General features: G+C 51.2%; 7 protein-coding genes across 7 annotated transcripts; 3 read left to right on the forward strand and 4 right to left on the reverse strand.

Moving 5' to 3' along the window:
- Positions 1–28: 28 nt before the first annotated feature.
- BJX67DRAFT_370140 (ankyrin repeat domain-containing protein) lies at positions 29–2,763 on the reverse strand (the record flags this gene model as incomplete). The annotated part of the gene is made up of 5 exons (XM_071030879.1): positions 29–259; positions 290–1,358; positions 1,413–2,246; positions 2,306–2,605; positions 2,654–2,763. 5 exons carry the CDS (start codon positions 2,761–2,763, stop codon positions 29–31), a joined length of 2,544 nt encoding a protein of 847 aa, XP_070889681.1.
- A 165-nt stretch (positions 2,764–2,928) lies between these two features.
- On the reverse strand, positions 2,929–5,375 carry BJX67DRAFT_390490 (uncharacterized protein). The gene is made up of 6 exons (XM_071034643.1): positions 4,769–5,375; positions 4,309–4,703; positions 3,567–4,257; positions 3,411–3,520; positions 3,265–3,364; positions 2,929–3,209 (listed from the first exon to the last, which is right to left on the reverse strand). Exons 1-6 carry the CDS (start codon positions 4,998–5,000, stop codon positions 3,049–3,051), a joined length of 1,689 nt encoding a protein of 562 aa, XP_070889682.1. The 5' UTR covers positions 5,001–5,375; the 3' UTR covers positions 2,929–3,048.
- Positions 5,376–6,226: 851 nt separating this feature from the next.
- Positions 6,227–7,144, reverse strand: BJX67DRAFT_378037 (UbiA family prenyltransferase; the record flags this gene model as incomplete). Its single annotated transcript, XM_071032266.1, has 1 exon — positions 6,227–7,144. One exon carries the CDS (start codon positions 7,142–7,144, stop codon positions 6,227–6,229), a length of 918 nt encoding a protein of 305 aa, XP_070889683.1.
- A 48-nt stretch (positions 7,145–7,192) lies between these two features.
- BJX67DRAFT_344414 (uncharacterized protein) lies at positions 7,193–7,494 on the forward strand. The gene has a single exon (XM_071028252.1). The coding sequence runs from the start codon at positions 7,256–7,258 to the stop codon at positions 7,487–7,489; it is 234 nt and encodes a 77-aa protein (XP_070889684.1). The 5' UTR covers positions 7,193–7,255; the 3' UTR covers positions 7,490–7,494.
- Positions 7,495–7,510: 16 nt separating this feature from the next.
- BJX67DRAFT_390492 (cytochrome P450) lies at positions 7,511–9,549 on the forward strand (the record flags this gene model as incomplete). The annotated part of the gene is made up of 6 exons (XM_071034644.1): positions 7,511–8,001; positions 8,088–8,263; positions 8,324–8,655; positions 8,742–9,156; positions 9,222–9,323; positions 9,377–9,549. The coding sequence occupies exons 1-6, from the start codon at positions 7,652–7,654 to the stop codon at positions 9,547–9,549; spliced, it is 1,548 nt and encodes a 515-aa protein (XP_070889685.1). The 5' UTR covers positions 7,511–7,651.
- Positions 9,550–9,947: 398 nt separating this feature from the next.
- On the forward strand, positions 9,948–11,292 carry BJX67DRAFT_344421 (uncharacterized protein). Its single transcript, XM_071028253.1, has one exon. The coding sequence runs from the start codon at positions 10,010–10,012 to the stop codon at positions 11,105–11,107; it is 1,098 nt and encodes a 365-aa protein (XP_070889686.1). The 5' UTR covers positions 9,948–10,009; the 3' UTR covers positions 11,108–11,292.
- A 1,666-nt stretch (positions 11,293–12,958) lies between these two features.
- On the reverse strand, positions 12,959–14,301 carry BJX67DRAFT_378040 (epoxide hydrolase; the record flags this gene model as incomplete). The annotated part of the gene is made up of 3 exons (XM_071032267.1): positions 12,959–13,635; positions 13,694–13,766; positions 13,828–14,301. The coding sequence occupies 3 exons, from the start codon at positions 14,299–14,301 to the stop codon at positions 12,959–12,961; spliced, it is 1,224 nt and encodes a 407-aa protein (XP_070889687.1).
- Positions 14,302–14,597: the final 296 nt, after the last annotated feature.

Raw genomic sequence — 14,597 nt, forward strand, 5'->3', positions numbered from 1 at the left:
CTTCCATCCAATCGGCCGGATGGAGCTTCTATCTCTGCATGAAGAATTCAAATTGGTCCGAGCTGGTACTTGATCCAGTCGGGAGTTCACACGGAATTTGGTCACCTTGTATTACTCTTCCGAGGTATTTTCCGCCATCCTGGCCTTCTTGGGCCTGTTTCGTGCTGGGACGACTTTCATTGTCACCCTTCACGGTTGTGGCGGCGCAGCGAACGACATGCCGGTTTTCCACATCGCGAGTGCCCCCTTCAAGCAAGAGCTTCACGATGTCGAGATGGTATTGATTTACTGCCCATGAGAGTGCGGTCTGCCCGTCGTTGTCCTTCGAGTCCGTCTTTGCTCCGGCCTTGAGGAGACCCTGGACCACAGCTCGCTGCCCGTGTCTCGCAGCGAGTGAGAGTGGCGTCTGGCCATTCTTGTCCCTGTGCTCTATGTCAGCTCCTCGCTTAAGAAGGAGTTCGACAACGTCGTGATGGCCTGCCTTGGCCGCCCAGGACAGTGGCGTCTGCCGACTTGCATCTTTCGAGTCTCGCGCAGCTCCCATATCTAAGAGCTCCTGGGCGAGACTAGCGTGGCCTTCGCCAGCTGCCCAAGACAAACTAGTCCTCCCCAAGGAATCCTCCAAGTTCACATCGTAGCAGTTTTGAATCAGCCGATCTACAATTTTCTCTAACCGAAAAATTGTTGCAAGATGGAGCCCATCGACCTTGTCTGGAATGGGCCAAGCTCTCCCCTCTAGCAGCACATGAAGTGAGAGTGATGCCTTCTGCTTGCTCTCGAGGAAGCCTAACACTAACTGCTGGTCTAAAAGCTCAATCCGCCCATGGCGACCCCAGTTCTGAGCTGCATAGCGATACAGGGGGTACTTGTCGAGGTGTCCAACTTGACAATTTTCGAAACAATCGAATGACAGGTATGTTATACAGGTCGCCGCAATATTTTGTTGAGCATTCGGAAACCATTCAGTCCAGGTCCGTTCAAAATATTCCTGGGTTGTGTAGTGAACCAAGCGGAAGATATTGCTTTGCTCGTCGACGATAACCAAACCTGCGCACACCGAGACAATGTCTTCCACATCTGAAATATTTGCTTCATCGAGATAGGGCTGCCCAATTTCCACAGCCAGGGCATGTTGCAGCTCTCGAGTAGTCAGCGGACCGGCCAAAGTGATCCATGACAAGACTTGTTTCGCCATCTCTCTTTGATCGGGCACTTGTCCCCCAATCCGTTCCATAGCCGTCCGGTATGCCGAGTCATAGGCATTGGATCCACTCGGTAGGCTCTTTAACGCCGTTTGTATCGCCTTCCGGGACCTCTTGCCCACCAGCGAGTCGAGGTGGAGCTTGGCAAGAAGAAACCTATACCACTATAAGCAGATGGCTCTTAGCTCTAGCCTTGGGTTACAGGCATACATTCCACCTACCGCTTTACTTACTTCTGCTATAATCTCACATTGGAGGTCCTTATTCCGGGAGACGAAACAAGGGAGTCTCGATAACTGACTTCGCAAGTATCGCCACACATCTTCCATACTCGCTCGGATTTCGAGTGAAGGAGAACTTTCAAATGCTGCAATTGTATCCGGAATGTATCTCGAAGTGGCTAGGAGGTTGACATTATATCTATCTTGAAGGGAGTATATGGCTGCGAGCAACGACTCGCGAGCAGTTGCTTCGCATTCATCAAGTGCGTCTACTACAACGAAGACGCGAGAAAGTTGTGCTGAAAAGAGCTGCAAGAATTCCAGGAGTTCGTTCACCGCAGGCTGGGTTTTCTTGTTGCGAGACTGTGCATATGCCTCCTTAACACACTCTGGCACTGACGCATGCCCTTGGACGAGCTGCCGTACCAAGCTTGCAAGTAAATCGCGGAAAGTCTGCGTAGGACGGAGGCGGAAACTGCAATAAAGGTACGCAACGCCGATACTGTCGAGATTGCCAAATCGTTGCTCAAGGTGATCTATAATCATTGACACCATAATGGTTTTCCCTGCTCCTGGAATACCGGGACAGAATAGCGTTGCCTTGTCCTGTTGCACCCAGTCACAGAACTGGCTCGCCCCGAGTAACCACTGTCCGCTCCCTTCTTGTTGCTGGCTGAGAAAGTCATTCTGTTGCGCAGCATAATTGTTAGGGCTTAGCCAGTCGAGGATTCTATTGTACTCTTCATCCGTCTGATAGTGCTTTATTGCGTCGATTTGGGTTCGGGTGTGGGCAGTTGCTTCGGACGTCACAAGGCTGACCTGGCTATTTTTTGTTCCATATTAGTTATAGGCCAAACCGCATAGAAGGGGGTGGTACCATACAGATTGAGTCTGCTCAGAAAAAGTGTGAAGACGACTACCTGTGCGTGGATGCGTTGCTCAAAGCTCTGGATCTCCTTGGGGTCCCATTTGAGTCGCTGCCACACGCGCCTCGAAAAAGCGTCAAGACCAACGTCCGCTGACTGGATGTCCAAGTATTTTGAAAGCACATTCTGAAGATCCTGGAGCACCCCGCGGCATCCATTCGAAATGTCTGCAAGGTGTTGCCTCTGTACCTCGCTCAACACTCTCCCCGGGTCAATGTCTTCAATGTCACGGAGTATATTGGACAAAGACTTGATACTAGTTCACGTCAGGACAAACGGCAGTAGAGGTTGACTGAGATATTACCTTTCACTCGTCCCCTTAAACTGCACGGGAGCATAGACAAACCGCCTACGGATGTCGTTTGCGAGGAGAAGGAGAGACATAAAATCTCCGGCGCCATATCCGAAGCTCATTTCGTGCTGGGCAATTTCTGTGCAAACAGCATAGATGCAAGTGCACAGAGGGAGGAGAAGAGGAATCTGGAAAGTTGGTGGCGCAGGCTCTACTCGCCCCTCAGCTGTTGCTCCCCAAATAGGCAGGAGCGACTTTAACGGCCGCAGGTGTCGAACAGCTCCGTTGCAACACTGGGAGTGTTGTCCAAAAAGCCTCTGCTGAACGGTAGATATAACCCTGGAAACTCGTGAATCATCAGGGGTATATCCCCGTGGTGATTATTGAGTATAGTTGGGGCAGAAGTATCAGAAACGCGGACTCCAGGAATCAAGACTCCGAAGCTCATTCCACTCAGTCTCCAACTGGCGAACAATCCAGGAAGTCCTCCATCCTATCCTCTTCTCTACGAGAGCCAGGAACTCGAGTGATCCTTGTCGCTCGGCGGGATGCCGAAGACAAAAGCCATCTGGAGAGTTTTTTTTTTTTTAGCTTCGAGTATTGAGTAGGGGGTGGAAACATACACCTCTGCAGCAGGTGGCAGGCCATAAAGTACGCATTATCGACAGTTTCGTTGGATTTTGACAAACCAATGACGTTTATTATATGGGAGGCAATGATTTGCTTCGCTAGTCAGCTTGGGTCGAGTCTAGGTAAAAGACACACCGACCTCTTCCAGACGCCTCAGTCTAGCCAGCTCGTAGTCGTTGACAATACCTTCACGCTTATTTGAAGTCACCAGGATAATGCGAGATGTGTGGTAGTATTGGAGGCCGACGACTGGACAGTCAGCGTAACACATCAGGAGCTCCGGGGGATCAGTTACCTGCTGGCGGAGATACCATCCAGAGCTCTGGAAACGGCCTGTTTTCCGCAGGATCCGCCTCCGTGTATTTCAATGGTTGCCAGCTGATGGGCTTTTCTCGATACCAGTGCTCAACACTTTCAGACAAATATTGCCAGTCGCTCTCGTCGAAGCTGTATGCTGGCCCTGAACGAAGCTGAATGATTCTGGCACACAGGAAAATGATGTTGTTAGCGTAGGCCGCATCGTCCGCTCGCCGAAATACGGATGAATGCTCATAATTTTCCAGATTTAGGTGCATGGGCTGGTACTCCACGAGACACGCATAGATAGCCTGTCGCAGGAACTGCCAGCTGACAGCCTCAGCCAGCCCTCCAGAAGACGCTGACCTCGACATCGTATTTAGGAGCCGGTTGGAGCCCAACCAATGGCACTTTTCATCCGTGTTCCGCTCGAGCTCTTCGTAGACGCGTAGAATTACCACGGTAATCAATAAATTATCGTCATATGACTCCTCGGCTTTGGAAAGGGCCTGGAGGACCAGTTCAACACACTGGCTGTGATACTCAGATGCTTCCCAATCGTCTGAGCTAGACATAATCGCGGCATGTCTTGCGGACAGTGCTAAGACGGCCTTTAGAACCATCGGAACTTGAAGTGCTCTCCGCGGGACTTCGGTCGAGAAATGAGAGTGTAGATCGCAAACATCAAGCTTTCAGATCCGTCAGAAAGTCGCTCTACTTCTGAGAGCGTGAGTACCTACCCTGGGTGAAAGGCTCTGGATGAATGAGCGCAGCAGAAAGGCTTCGCGCGAGGACATTGCTGGGGAAGGACTCTGATTGGGACTGAGGGAGCTTAGCGAGGGCGATCCACCCGCCCTCGTGCTGACAGAAGGCAAATGGGAGGGCCCAGAGACTGGATTTGGGGAAACTCTGACAGAGGATACCGTTTGTTGCCCGTCGGGGCTCGAGGCGGGCAAGGTGGGTAATGGATGCCCATCGTTCCTGGGAGGAGAAACTTGCCCGTGCGAACTAGGAGCATTTGGGAGATGCAGATGCGGGATGGTCTGAAAGGTGTTCGGTGGAGGTGGACTGTCCCTCCGAACTTCAGGCGCAGCATCTGAGTCGGGGTCTTCGGTGGGTTCTTCGACAAACCTCACTACCGAACGAATTCATTAGCTTCTAGAGGGTAATTACGCACTGTAATAGCAGTGGCGGGCGTACGGGTTTTGGGAACCATCACCCAGGGTTGTCGAGCATCCCAGGCCAGTTCAAACCTGGATGCCGTTCCCAGGCTCTTCTGGTACACATGGCGGACTGTCTTGAAGCGGAATTGCGGATCAGGGCGACAAGCTCGCGATAAACGAGTACACTCATTGCATGACGAAGCTCCTTGGACAATGGTGCATTTGATATGGCGAAGGCGACAACGCTCACATCCCCTACCGATTCGCATTGCAAGTAGCGGGGGAAAGGTATTGGTGCTAGAAGGGAAAATCGAGGCTCTCGGTCTGCATTGGTGGTTGGGGTCTTCGTAGCCTGGGGAGTACACAATGACCAGATAGAGCAATGCCCGAGCAAGACAGAGAAAGAAAAAGACAGATGAGAGATGAAGGAGATGCTCAGGACGAGATGGGAAAGATTTCCCCGCAATACTAGGCTAATGATTCAGCAGGCCCAGGCTTCGATTCGCTTGTATCCTTCCGAAGCACCTTCACGATCGAATTCACCACCGACTTCGCAATGGTCTTCCTGTTATTCGCCATCGGTCTTGTTCCTCGCCAGCGCGAAGTATTTGGACCTGCACTCGGCCCGATTCTCGTCGGTATCGTGGTGGGAATGTGTAGTTTTTTATTGGAGTCAGTCCGCCGGGTTATACCGGATTCTGTAAGACTCGACTCAATCCATTTCAAAACAGCTTCTATCGTGCTGGCAACGCTTTTATAAGCCGGCAACCCACCCAGGTGTTTTGGTGCAATGGTTGGATCGCACTTTGAAGATTACCAGTGAATCCATTGGCTAGGGCTGCTTACGGCTTCAATTGCTCATGGGGTGTTGTAATTCCTTATTCCGCCTTATTCGCGGGAGAATTCAGGGACACCGGAACTCTGAAACGTCATCAAAGCTGGCGATGCGTGAGACTTTCGATGTGATCGTCGGGGTTATACATGCATGGTGGACTTTCGGAGATGGACGTCTACTTAGCATTAAATAAATAGTTTCGGGCTGAACCGCGTCATACGGTACATCGTTCTCAATTATGTACCGATTCCCAGGGTCTTCTTATAACCCAGTGCCAAATTCCATAATCAGATCCTGTACATAAGGGTATAGACAAGGCTCTTCACTTTCATTATGGCATGGACCCGTCTTGGACAGAGTATGTTCATGTAAGTCTGCTTCCTCCGCAATAAAATGGAAGCTTTCTCCTACTTATTTACTCGCATGGTTGTCACTATCAGGAGTGAACAAAAGGATCATGCAGTAGTTTTTGGGGAACATATTCTATTCTATCTATGCTAATTCCCAACCTTAAAATGATTATACCTTTTCTCTATACCTGAATGTCGTTTCAGCTAACCACAAGTGCCATACGGCTTCCACCTAACCTTGACCACGCCTTCGAACAGACTGAAGCGAGCACAGCCCATGCACAATCAGCAACCCCATGATGACTCGCCATTAAAGCGAGCTGTATATCGGAAGCCCATATAGGGCAACCTGCCAAAGACACCACCACCTCCAAGCGCGCGCATCCCCCGTCTTCAGCAAAACACACACGCAGACCCATAACCCCAAGAGGACCGGAATCGCAGACACCAGCAAGGGTGTCTTCCAGAAACGTACACACACTATACTCCAGAACGGCACACAGGTTGCAATCCACTTCCTCGAGGCCCCGTCGCCCAGCACGATCGGCCACGTTTTCCGGCCCCGGAGCCTGTCCCCGACTTGATCTTTGAGATCCTGGACTTGCATCGTTGTCGTGATGACGCAGCCAATAATCATAAGCCAGGAGTATCCCGTGGCTGAAATGCGCACAGGGGCTGCAGTGCCAGTGGCAGTGGTGGTTGCCATGATGCCAATGCGCAGCGAGCTAACGAGGAAGATATCGTACGCGATTGCGATGATGAGGTCGCGCGTGAGCTCGTCGCCGCCACGGAGGTCATTGTACATCCACGCAAGGAGTAAGATCAGGGCACTCTCGTTCCCAACGCCGAGGGCCGTGCTCATGGCTATCACGGCAGGCACGGCGCCTAAGAGGAGCTGTCTTGTCTGCGTGGGGGTAATGCGGCCCCGCGGGAGCGGACGCCATGGCTTGTTCGCCAGATCCTCCTTGACTGATTCTGGGAGTCGCTGGTTGGCGAGCTCGAAGATGAAGACGTTGACCCAGTTGAAAAGTAGCATGCGTGGTACACCGCGCACAACGAGGGGCCAGAGACTCGGGCTCCGGGCGACATCTGTCAGTGCTGGAGCTGCGAGCGCTGCAAGAAGACCGAAGGCTGTGTTTGGGAGGACGAAAGTTGGGACATCACTCTCGCTAAACTCCCATAGGAGGGATAGCAGCTCGACGGGCTGGGTGAGCGGGTGGACTGGCATTGTGTATCTGGGTAGGAGTTTCCAAGGGGTTCACAATGTAGAAACGAAGACAGCTAACAGCCCTGACTGGCAACGAGGGAAGCCTTGATTTTTCTACCCATCATATAGATCATGGAAGCGTATTCTCTCTGCGCAGGGAGCGTATTCCTACTAGCCAGAGCGTATTCGGAAAAAGTACTCAGCAATCTGATTCGCCAGGGAAATGCAGCGAGTCAGCACCGTTGCTCCAAGCGAACTGCATGCCCCCCATTGGAAGTGCGTCAGCGAAGTCGGTTGATCATACTTGGCAAGCGTATTCAGCCCCGTGGACAGCGTATTCAACATATGGCCATTTACAAAGCGTAACTACTCAGCGCTTTATGCGATTCAGCTCAGAGAACTGGCAACCTAGCGCCTTTTAGTGAGTTTGGCTAAAAGCTCGGGTGGCGCAAAATAATAAGTGAAGAAGATATTTAAGTTGGGATCTCTCGACCTTTCTTCTGACCTCCCCCAATCTCGCCCAAAGAAATGTATACTACAATACCACCTACGTGTATTGCAGCAATTGTAGGGCTCGGGGCACACCACGGGCTCTTCATCCATGGAGAATGGCATATCCAGGCCCCTTTAATTCTTGTCTCTCATCTTGCCGGCTTCTCATATGTGCTTCTGACGATAGAAACAGGCTGGCAGATAATCTCGGGCTACATTGTAGCCCTTTTTTCCAGCATTCTTATCTACAGACTATTCTTCCACCGACTCAAACACTTCCCTGGCCCATTCTTGGCTTCTGCCACCAAGATATGGCATGTCTGCAAATCACGCGACTCGAGAAACCACTTTTCCTGCAAACGATGCAGGAGAAATACGGGGATTTTGTCCGAACAGGTCTGTGCCCCTCCCTTCCTAATCCGAGTTGTGAAAAAAAAAGGCCATCCTGACGGGTTCTGATTGCAGGACCAAGCGAGATTACGGTCTTCCATCCGGACGTCTTCATGGCAATTGACGGTCCCTCAAGCAAGTGCATCAAGGCCGAGTGGTATGACCTACTACACCCAAACACGGGTCTGGTGACCACGCGAGAAAAGGAACTACACCGAGAGCGACGACGTCGGTGGAACAGAGGATTCACACCGAAAGGTGAGTGAGTACTCGTCACTTCCTTGCCCATGTTACATGTTGGTGTACGAACAACCGCAGCGCTCGTCCAGTATAAAAGCAAGATCCTCGCACCCATCCGCCAACTCGACGACTGCATCAGAGCCAACATCGCGGCTGGGCAAGTTTCAGAGGTCTCCGACTTGACCTTTTGGCTTACCTTCGACCGAATGGGGGAGTTTGTTCTAGGGAAGAGCTTCGATATGCTCAAGAACCAGCGGTGGCATGATATCATTCTTCTCTTGCAGAAAGCCATGTCGCTTCTGGGGCCTCTGAGCCCTACCCCCTGGGTGGTGCAGATTGCGTTCAAGCTTATGCCGCGCGTTGGGGTTTTGAGTGACTGGTTTACCATGGTGGGTTGGTGCGAGAATCAAGTAAGAAACATAGAGGTCAGTGTCTCCTCTTCGGGCACACACAATAACCCGAATACTAACCGTGTGACCGTGGTAAATATACACAGATACCCGACGAAATGTCCTCGGAATCTATCCTCGCCCACTACCTCAAGCATGAGAATCCGGCCACAGACTCCCACGAGGCGTTAACAGGGGACAGCATTTCGGCCATCGTCGCCGGCAGCGAACCCACGGCTAGCGCCCTCGTCGGTCTCTTCTACGAGCTGGCCAAAGCCCCCGCGCAGGCAGACAAGATCCGCGACGAAATCCTACAGAAAGGAGCAGATATTCACGACAGCAACAGTCTTGTGCGTAGCTGCCCGCACTTGGAAGCGGCTATATTCGAGGCACTGCGGCTCTATCCGTCTATCCCCTCGGCTGGCAATCGGAAGACCTCATCAAGCGAGGGCATCACCATTGCGGGGATATACATCCCACCGGAGACGACAGTTGTAGCGCCTCGGTTCGTTATCGGGCGCCGTAAGTTTCCCCCAAGTTCCTCCTACATTATTCTATCCCCCAGTATGGCTGCTGACTAGCAATAGGTGAGGACTCTTTCGAAAATGCAGACGAGTTCATCCCCGAACGGTGGACCACGCGTCCGGAAATGGTGCGCAATCGGGCTGCTTTTGCACCATTTGGGACTGGTATCCGTTATCTCTCTCATAGTTCAAGTAGCTACCTGCTAACTCACAACTAGGCTCCAAAAGCTGTATTGGACGAGCCCTAGCGATGAATGATCTGATGCTGGTTACAGCACACATTGTCTACCACTACCAATTCCAGTTTCCACAAGGCGAGACCGGTGATTCAGTGTTCAAGGACTGGAGTGATAACTTCACATCGACTCTGGGACGGCTGCGGTTAGTTTAAGGTGCGCGAAAACTTATCTTGAGATCCCAAATGGTCTGTATATACCAGAGAAGCCCCCATATTAGAGTTCCGGTGTAGTGATACATAGTAAAGACTTGGCTTAAGAGCGTGATGGCGAATCTGTATTCTGTACGGTTTACCTCAGTGACGGATATTGGAACTTATCCATTTACAAGAATCGGTCTGTGGCTGTCGGTCGACAGTGCGGTCGAGTCAATCTGAACAACCTAGCCGGAGACGTGAATCAAATTGGTCCAAGCTATCTTGTCTTGACTCTCGAGGCTGGCCTCTTTTACATGCATAACACGATGCCTTCAGTCACAAAAATGGTTAGTAAGCCAACGATTGATGGATGAGATGCACAGCCTCCTCCCCGAATCTCCCCTCAATAACGTATCCCCGCCGCGGTGGAACGAAGAGCGCAGCTTCATTCGCCTTTGCTTCAAACAACAGAAATAAAATGATTACAGACTCGCCAACTTCGTACAACGCCCTCCTCACGGAGACGAACCCAGGCTCACGAGCACTTCTCACCCTGTGGGCTTGTTTTGACTACAGCAGTATCCGATGGGGCTTCATAGCGCCACTCCACTTCATGTCAGAATATGAACTTGGGTCGTTTTCAGATCTTGCTGCTGTTACAGCATCGGAGGCCGCGTTCGACGAGGCACTTCAGGACCTGGAGCTAAAGAAGTTAGTGAAAAGAAGAGACATTGGCGTCTACCAAATGCCAGATGAAGTTGCTCAATACATCCAGTCATCGCTGTCCGAGTCTCAAAGAGCAGAGCTAGGCTTTCTTGTTGTTACGATGTTCGGTCTCCATGCCGAGCGGAGCCATCCAGATCAGCACTCACAACGAGGGCTACCAGGAAACGAAATTATTTCCCATCTGCAGAGCTTCTGTAAGTTGCTATCAGGGGAGGCTCTGGAGGACAATGAAGCAGGGAACACAGAGGTAGCATTACTCGGTCTTTCTCAAATCGGGGAACTTCTCAGCCGCGCAAACGACCTTGTCCAAGCAGAGAAGTTTTACCTCAAAGCAATCCGTGGCTCTGAGTGTCTCCTAGGACCTCAGAATCGCCAATACCTGGAAAGATGCTTTAGCCTTGGTACGCTGTACTACGACCTTCGGAGACTACCGCAGGCGGAGGAGTTCCTCCTAACGGCGGCCCGCGGGTACGAGGCGACGTCGGGATCGGATGACACAAAGACGCAGGATGCGTTTGACTTCCTTGCAATGACGTATCGAGATCTTGAAAGAGTGCAGGATGCAGTTGACATTCATATTCGGATGGTCGAGCGAAGGACGGCCATCTTGGGACCGGAAAACATCGATACTCTGGTTTCCCTACATCGGCTTGGAATGGCCTACAAAGCGCAGGGGGAGCTACAAAGGGCAGAAGAAACGATCAGGAAAACATGGCAAGGATTTTGCAAGGTCCTGGGTCCGCGACATCATGCAACCTTGAGCATCATGGCAGATCTGGGAAAGATTACGAGCGAAAGAGGTGAGCTTGTCCCAGCGGAGGAATCCTGTAATCAAGCGCACCAAGGATAGACTTGGCCACTGTGTGTATCGAATCAGAAAATTGGAAACGACGCATACAATGGTGCTAAAGCTTGTCAAATCTTTCTATATTTGAAACTGCGTGCCGAAAGGACTGAGCAAAACCCGATTCAAATTAACCAAACTCAAAGCTTCACATTCTTTGACTCTGAGTAATCGAATTCAAACATTCTTCCGTTGACTCTTGTCCGGACAAGGACTTCATGATAAACAAGGCAGCGACGATAGCTAGCTGTCGACGACACATTGGCACATATCTTCTATCATTTCTTCCCCAGTGCGGACTTCTTTGGTGAGCCGACCTCACCTAGGTCCCAAGGTCCCGCCCGGGTTAACCCTGGTGGTTTTTGCCCTTGTGTTCAATGAATCCGAGCTTAATTTGTGTTTCCCGATTCCACACCCGGTATCCGTGGACATGAGCTCGATCAACCTCACCCATATCTAATCACTTTTTTCAGGCACTAATATTTCCCAGAGATCGGGATACTCCGTACTCCGCAGGCATCCTTTATACGCGGACTGTGCACCCCATCGGATTCACACCCCACACTGGCGCTAAAGAATCGCGGTTGATGCGCGCATTCAGCTGCGTCTGTGGTCATATAAGGATTCAAGCTCTGTTGAAGCAGGTGATGTAGTGTCAATTTACTCGCCACCGAGTGGCTGTAATAGTAGGAGTTACTGTGGCAGTGGTTGTTTGCGACATCTTTTGCTTTGTGGTTTGGTATGGGGGCTCCGTGCGGGGAACGGTGACGGGGTACGTAGTAGGCGGGAGTGTGCATTTTAATAGATTTTTTGGGGAATTAGAATTAGCGCTGTTTGGCCGTTGTACGGATTGCAATTAGAGAGGGACGTCAGGTCGGTTCTACGAGGCCAGGCACTTGTCAGGAAGCAGTCAAGGGTGTCGTGCTCGTGCACCTCGCTTCGAATGCCCCAGACCCTGACTGACGGGGGCTGTGCTCAACGCCAATAAATCGCACCTTCCTACTGCTTTGTACTATACTTAATGAAAGAACGTCAAGCCCTAAGTGACAAATCAACGAGAATGCTACCACAATCAGGCATCCAGACATCCTGTGTAATATCCCTCCCATTCGCAAAAACGTCCCGCTGTGCACGGTGGCCTCGCTTCCAAGGCTTCAAATCCGAAGAGACATAATGCAACGTCGTACCGTTGACGAAGATGATTCCATTGAAGTGTCTCATCCTTGCGGGACTTTTCTCATACCAAGATCATGGCTTGCTTTATGTTTTTCGCCCGCCACTAAAAAAGGGCATCAGTATGACAGCGATGAACTCTGAAGTGCTCGCTGCCTGCAATGTTAGCTACTAGGATTCCTCATTGCGCAGTCGGCCAGGGTCCTAGATCTGTAGGTATTGTTAGCCCAAGCTATATTGTTCATGTTTAATGTTAAAGAATAAAATCCCAGCGGGGGGCATCTACTTTATATGTCTGGGTTTCGATACACACCAGAGCTCGAATGCTGATGTGCTTTCAATGACGCCAATACCTGCCCTTGGACTTGATCATTTGGATCATGCTGGATTAGGTTGGTTTGTTTTATACGAAGTATTTGCGGATGCAATGGCGGATAAACCTTAAGAATTCAGATCGAGTCCGATTGAATCATGTACCTCGCAGTCTCGGCAGATGATCTAACGCCAACTGTATTCAAATGCGGGAACCAACGCCTCCTATGATTTTCAGTGGAGATAAGTTTACCAATCTCATAGATAACATGGTTCCCTCGCAAACACTAAGTGGAAGAATATCCCATAACCAAGCACCACCCAGTACCCGCTACATATATACTCCTCCCATCTTCCATCATCATACTACACTCAAGACCAAACCCTCGCCTCCCTCACTAACCCCCTCAAATCCCCCACAATCCCCGCCGGACACTCCCACGCCCCAAAATGCCCACCACGCCCATACTCCCTCTGCAGCAAAACAGGCCCAAGAGTCCGATTCCACGCCCTCGGCAGCAAAACCAAATCCTTCGCAAACCTCGAAATCCCCAGCGGAACATCGGGGACATACCCCTGTACAACCGCAAAGGGGTTCCCGGGGACAGGACTATTGCGCTCCAGCGCGAAATACAGATTCCCCGGCGCGGCAGGCCCTGCCCTCGAGAAGTAGTGCATACACACCCATGTGAGGATCTCCTCGTCCGTCCAGGGATACCCATCCGTCCAGTCGTGCAGTTTCTCGTAGATCCAGGCTAATATGCCGACGGGGGAGTCTGTGAGGCCGTAGCCGATGGTTTGGGGGCGGGTTGTGAGAAGGGCAACGTATCCCATTCCGTCTTTGAAGAAAGTCGCTGTACGGGTGAGGCCGGCTTTGTCGAACTCGGGCAAGGGGTCGTTTTGCAGTTCTGTGTGTAGCTCTGGGTGGGACTCGGCGGTTGGTTCGGCGGGGACGGCGGAGTTTGTGTGCAAAGCCTTTATGTGCTCCGCGCCGTACTTGGAGGACATGAGCCGTGAGATCATGTAGCCGAGGTCACCGGCTTGGATTACTGTGGGATTGTAATGTCAGTCGTGGAATATCCCTTGGAGCGTAAGGGCAGAACAAACCATATTCCTCGTAGCCCAATGTGAGCATCAGCTTATGGTATGCTTCTGCATGCTGGTCCATGCCGAAGGCTTTCTACTTCAATGTTAGCTTCACGGATCCTTTGCTTGGTAACATAGGAAATATAGAAACGTACACTACTACTCGCCTCGGAGAACCCAAAATCAATCAAGCTGGGCGCGACAGCATGAAAGCTCAGCTCATTCTCCCCGGCATTAACCAGGAGAGGCAGGATCTTGCTGACTTCCAGAAAGCTCCCAGGCCAACCATGGAGGAAGAGCAGAGGGATCACTTGTCTTTCCTCTGCGCCAGTGCTCCTCTGATGCACGAAGTGAATATTATAGCTGCCGAACCCATCAATCTCAATGTCCGTAGTATATTGAGGTAATTCGCCATTTAGACGTGCTTCCACTTTGCGCCAGTCAAAGTCGTCTTTCCAGTAGGTTGTCAGCCGCTTGATTTCGCGGAGAGGTACCCCGCGAGACCATTCTTCGGCGTCTGTGTTCAGGTCTTCGACCTGGTTGGGGAATTCGGTCAGTGCGAGCTTTTCTTGCAGCCGTTGAAGACGGGAGTCCGAGATCTCGATGGTAAAGGGTTTTATTGCGGCCATCCCAGATAGTAAGGGGAGGGCGGTAAATTTATACAGGGTAGAACACTTTCGAAGATTGTAAGTATGTTGGGCGAGATCTGTTGCTTTCCATGCTTCTTATGCTAGGAACAAGCTCCTTTAAATAGACTGTTGACCCTGCGATGGCGTCATAACCACTCCATGGCAAGCATAGAGCTAGATACCCCGGAGGATTCACTGCAGTACTATGCGATTGGATGCAGCGTAAAGTTGGATGTAACGGGCTGGGCTAGTCTGCAGGTGATGAATTTACAACGCATGCAGGAATTCAAAATCTA

Source organism: Aspergillus lucknowensis, assembly GCF_044049455.1.
Source record: "Aspergillus lucknowensis strain CBS 449.75 chromosome Unknown BJX67scaffold_5, whole genome shotgun sequence".
NCBI classification, from domain to species: Eukaryota; Fungi; Ascomycota; class Eurotiomycetes; order Eurotiales; family Aspergillaceae; genus Aspergillus; species Aspergillus lucknowensis.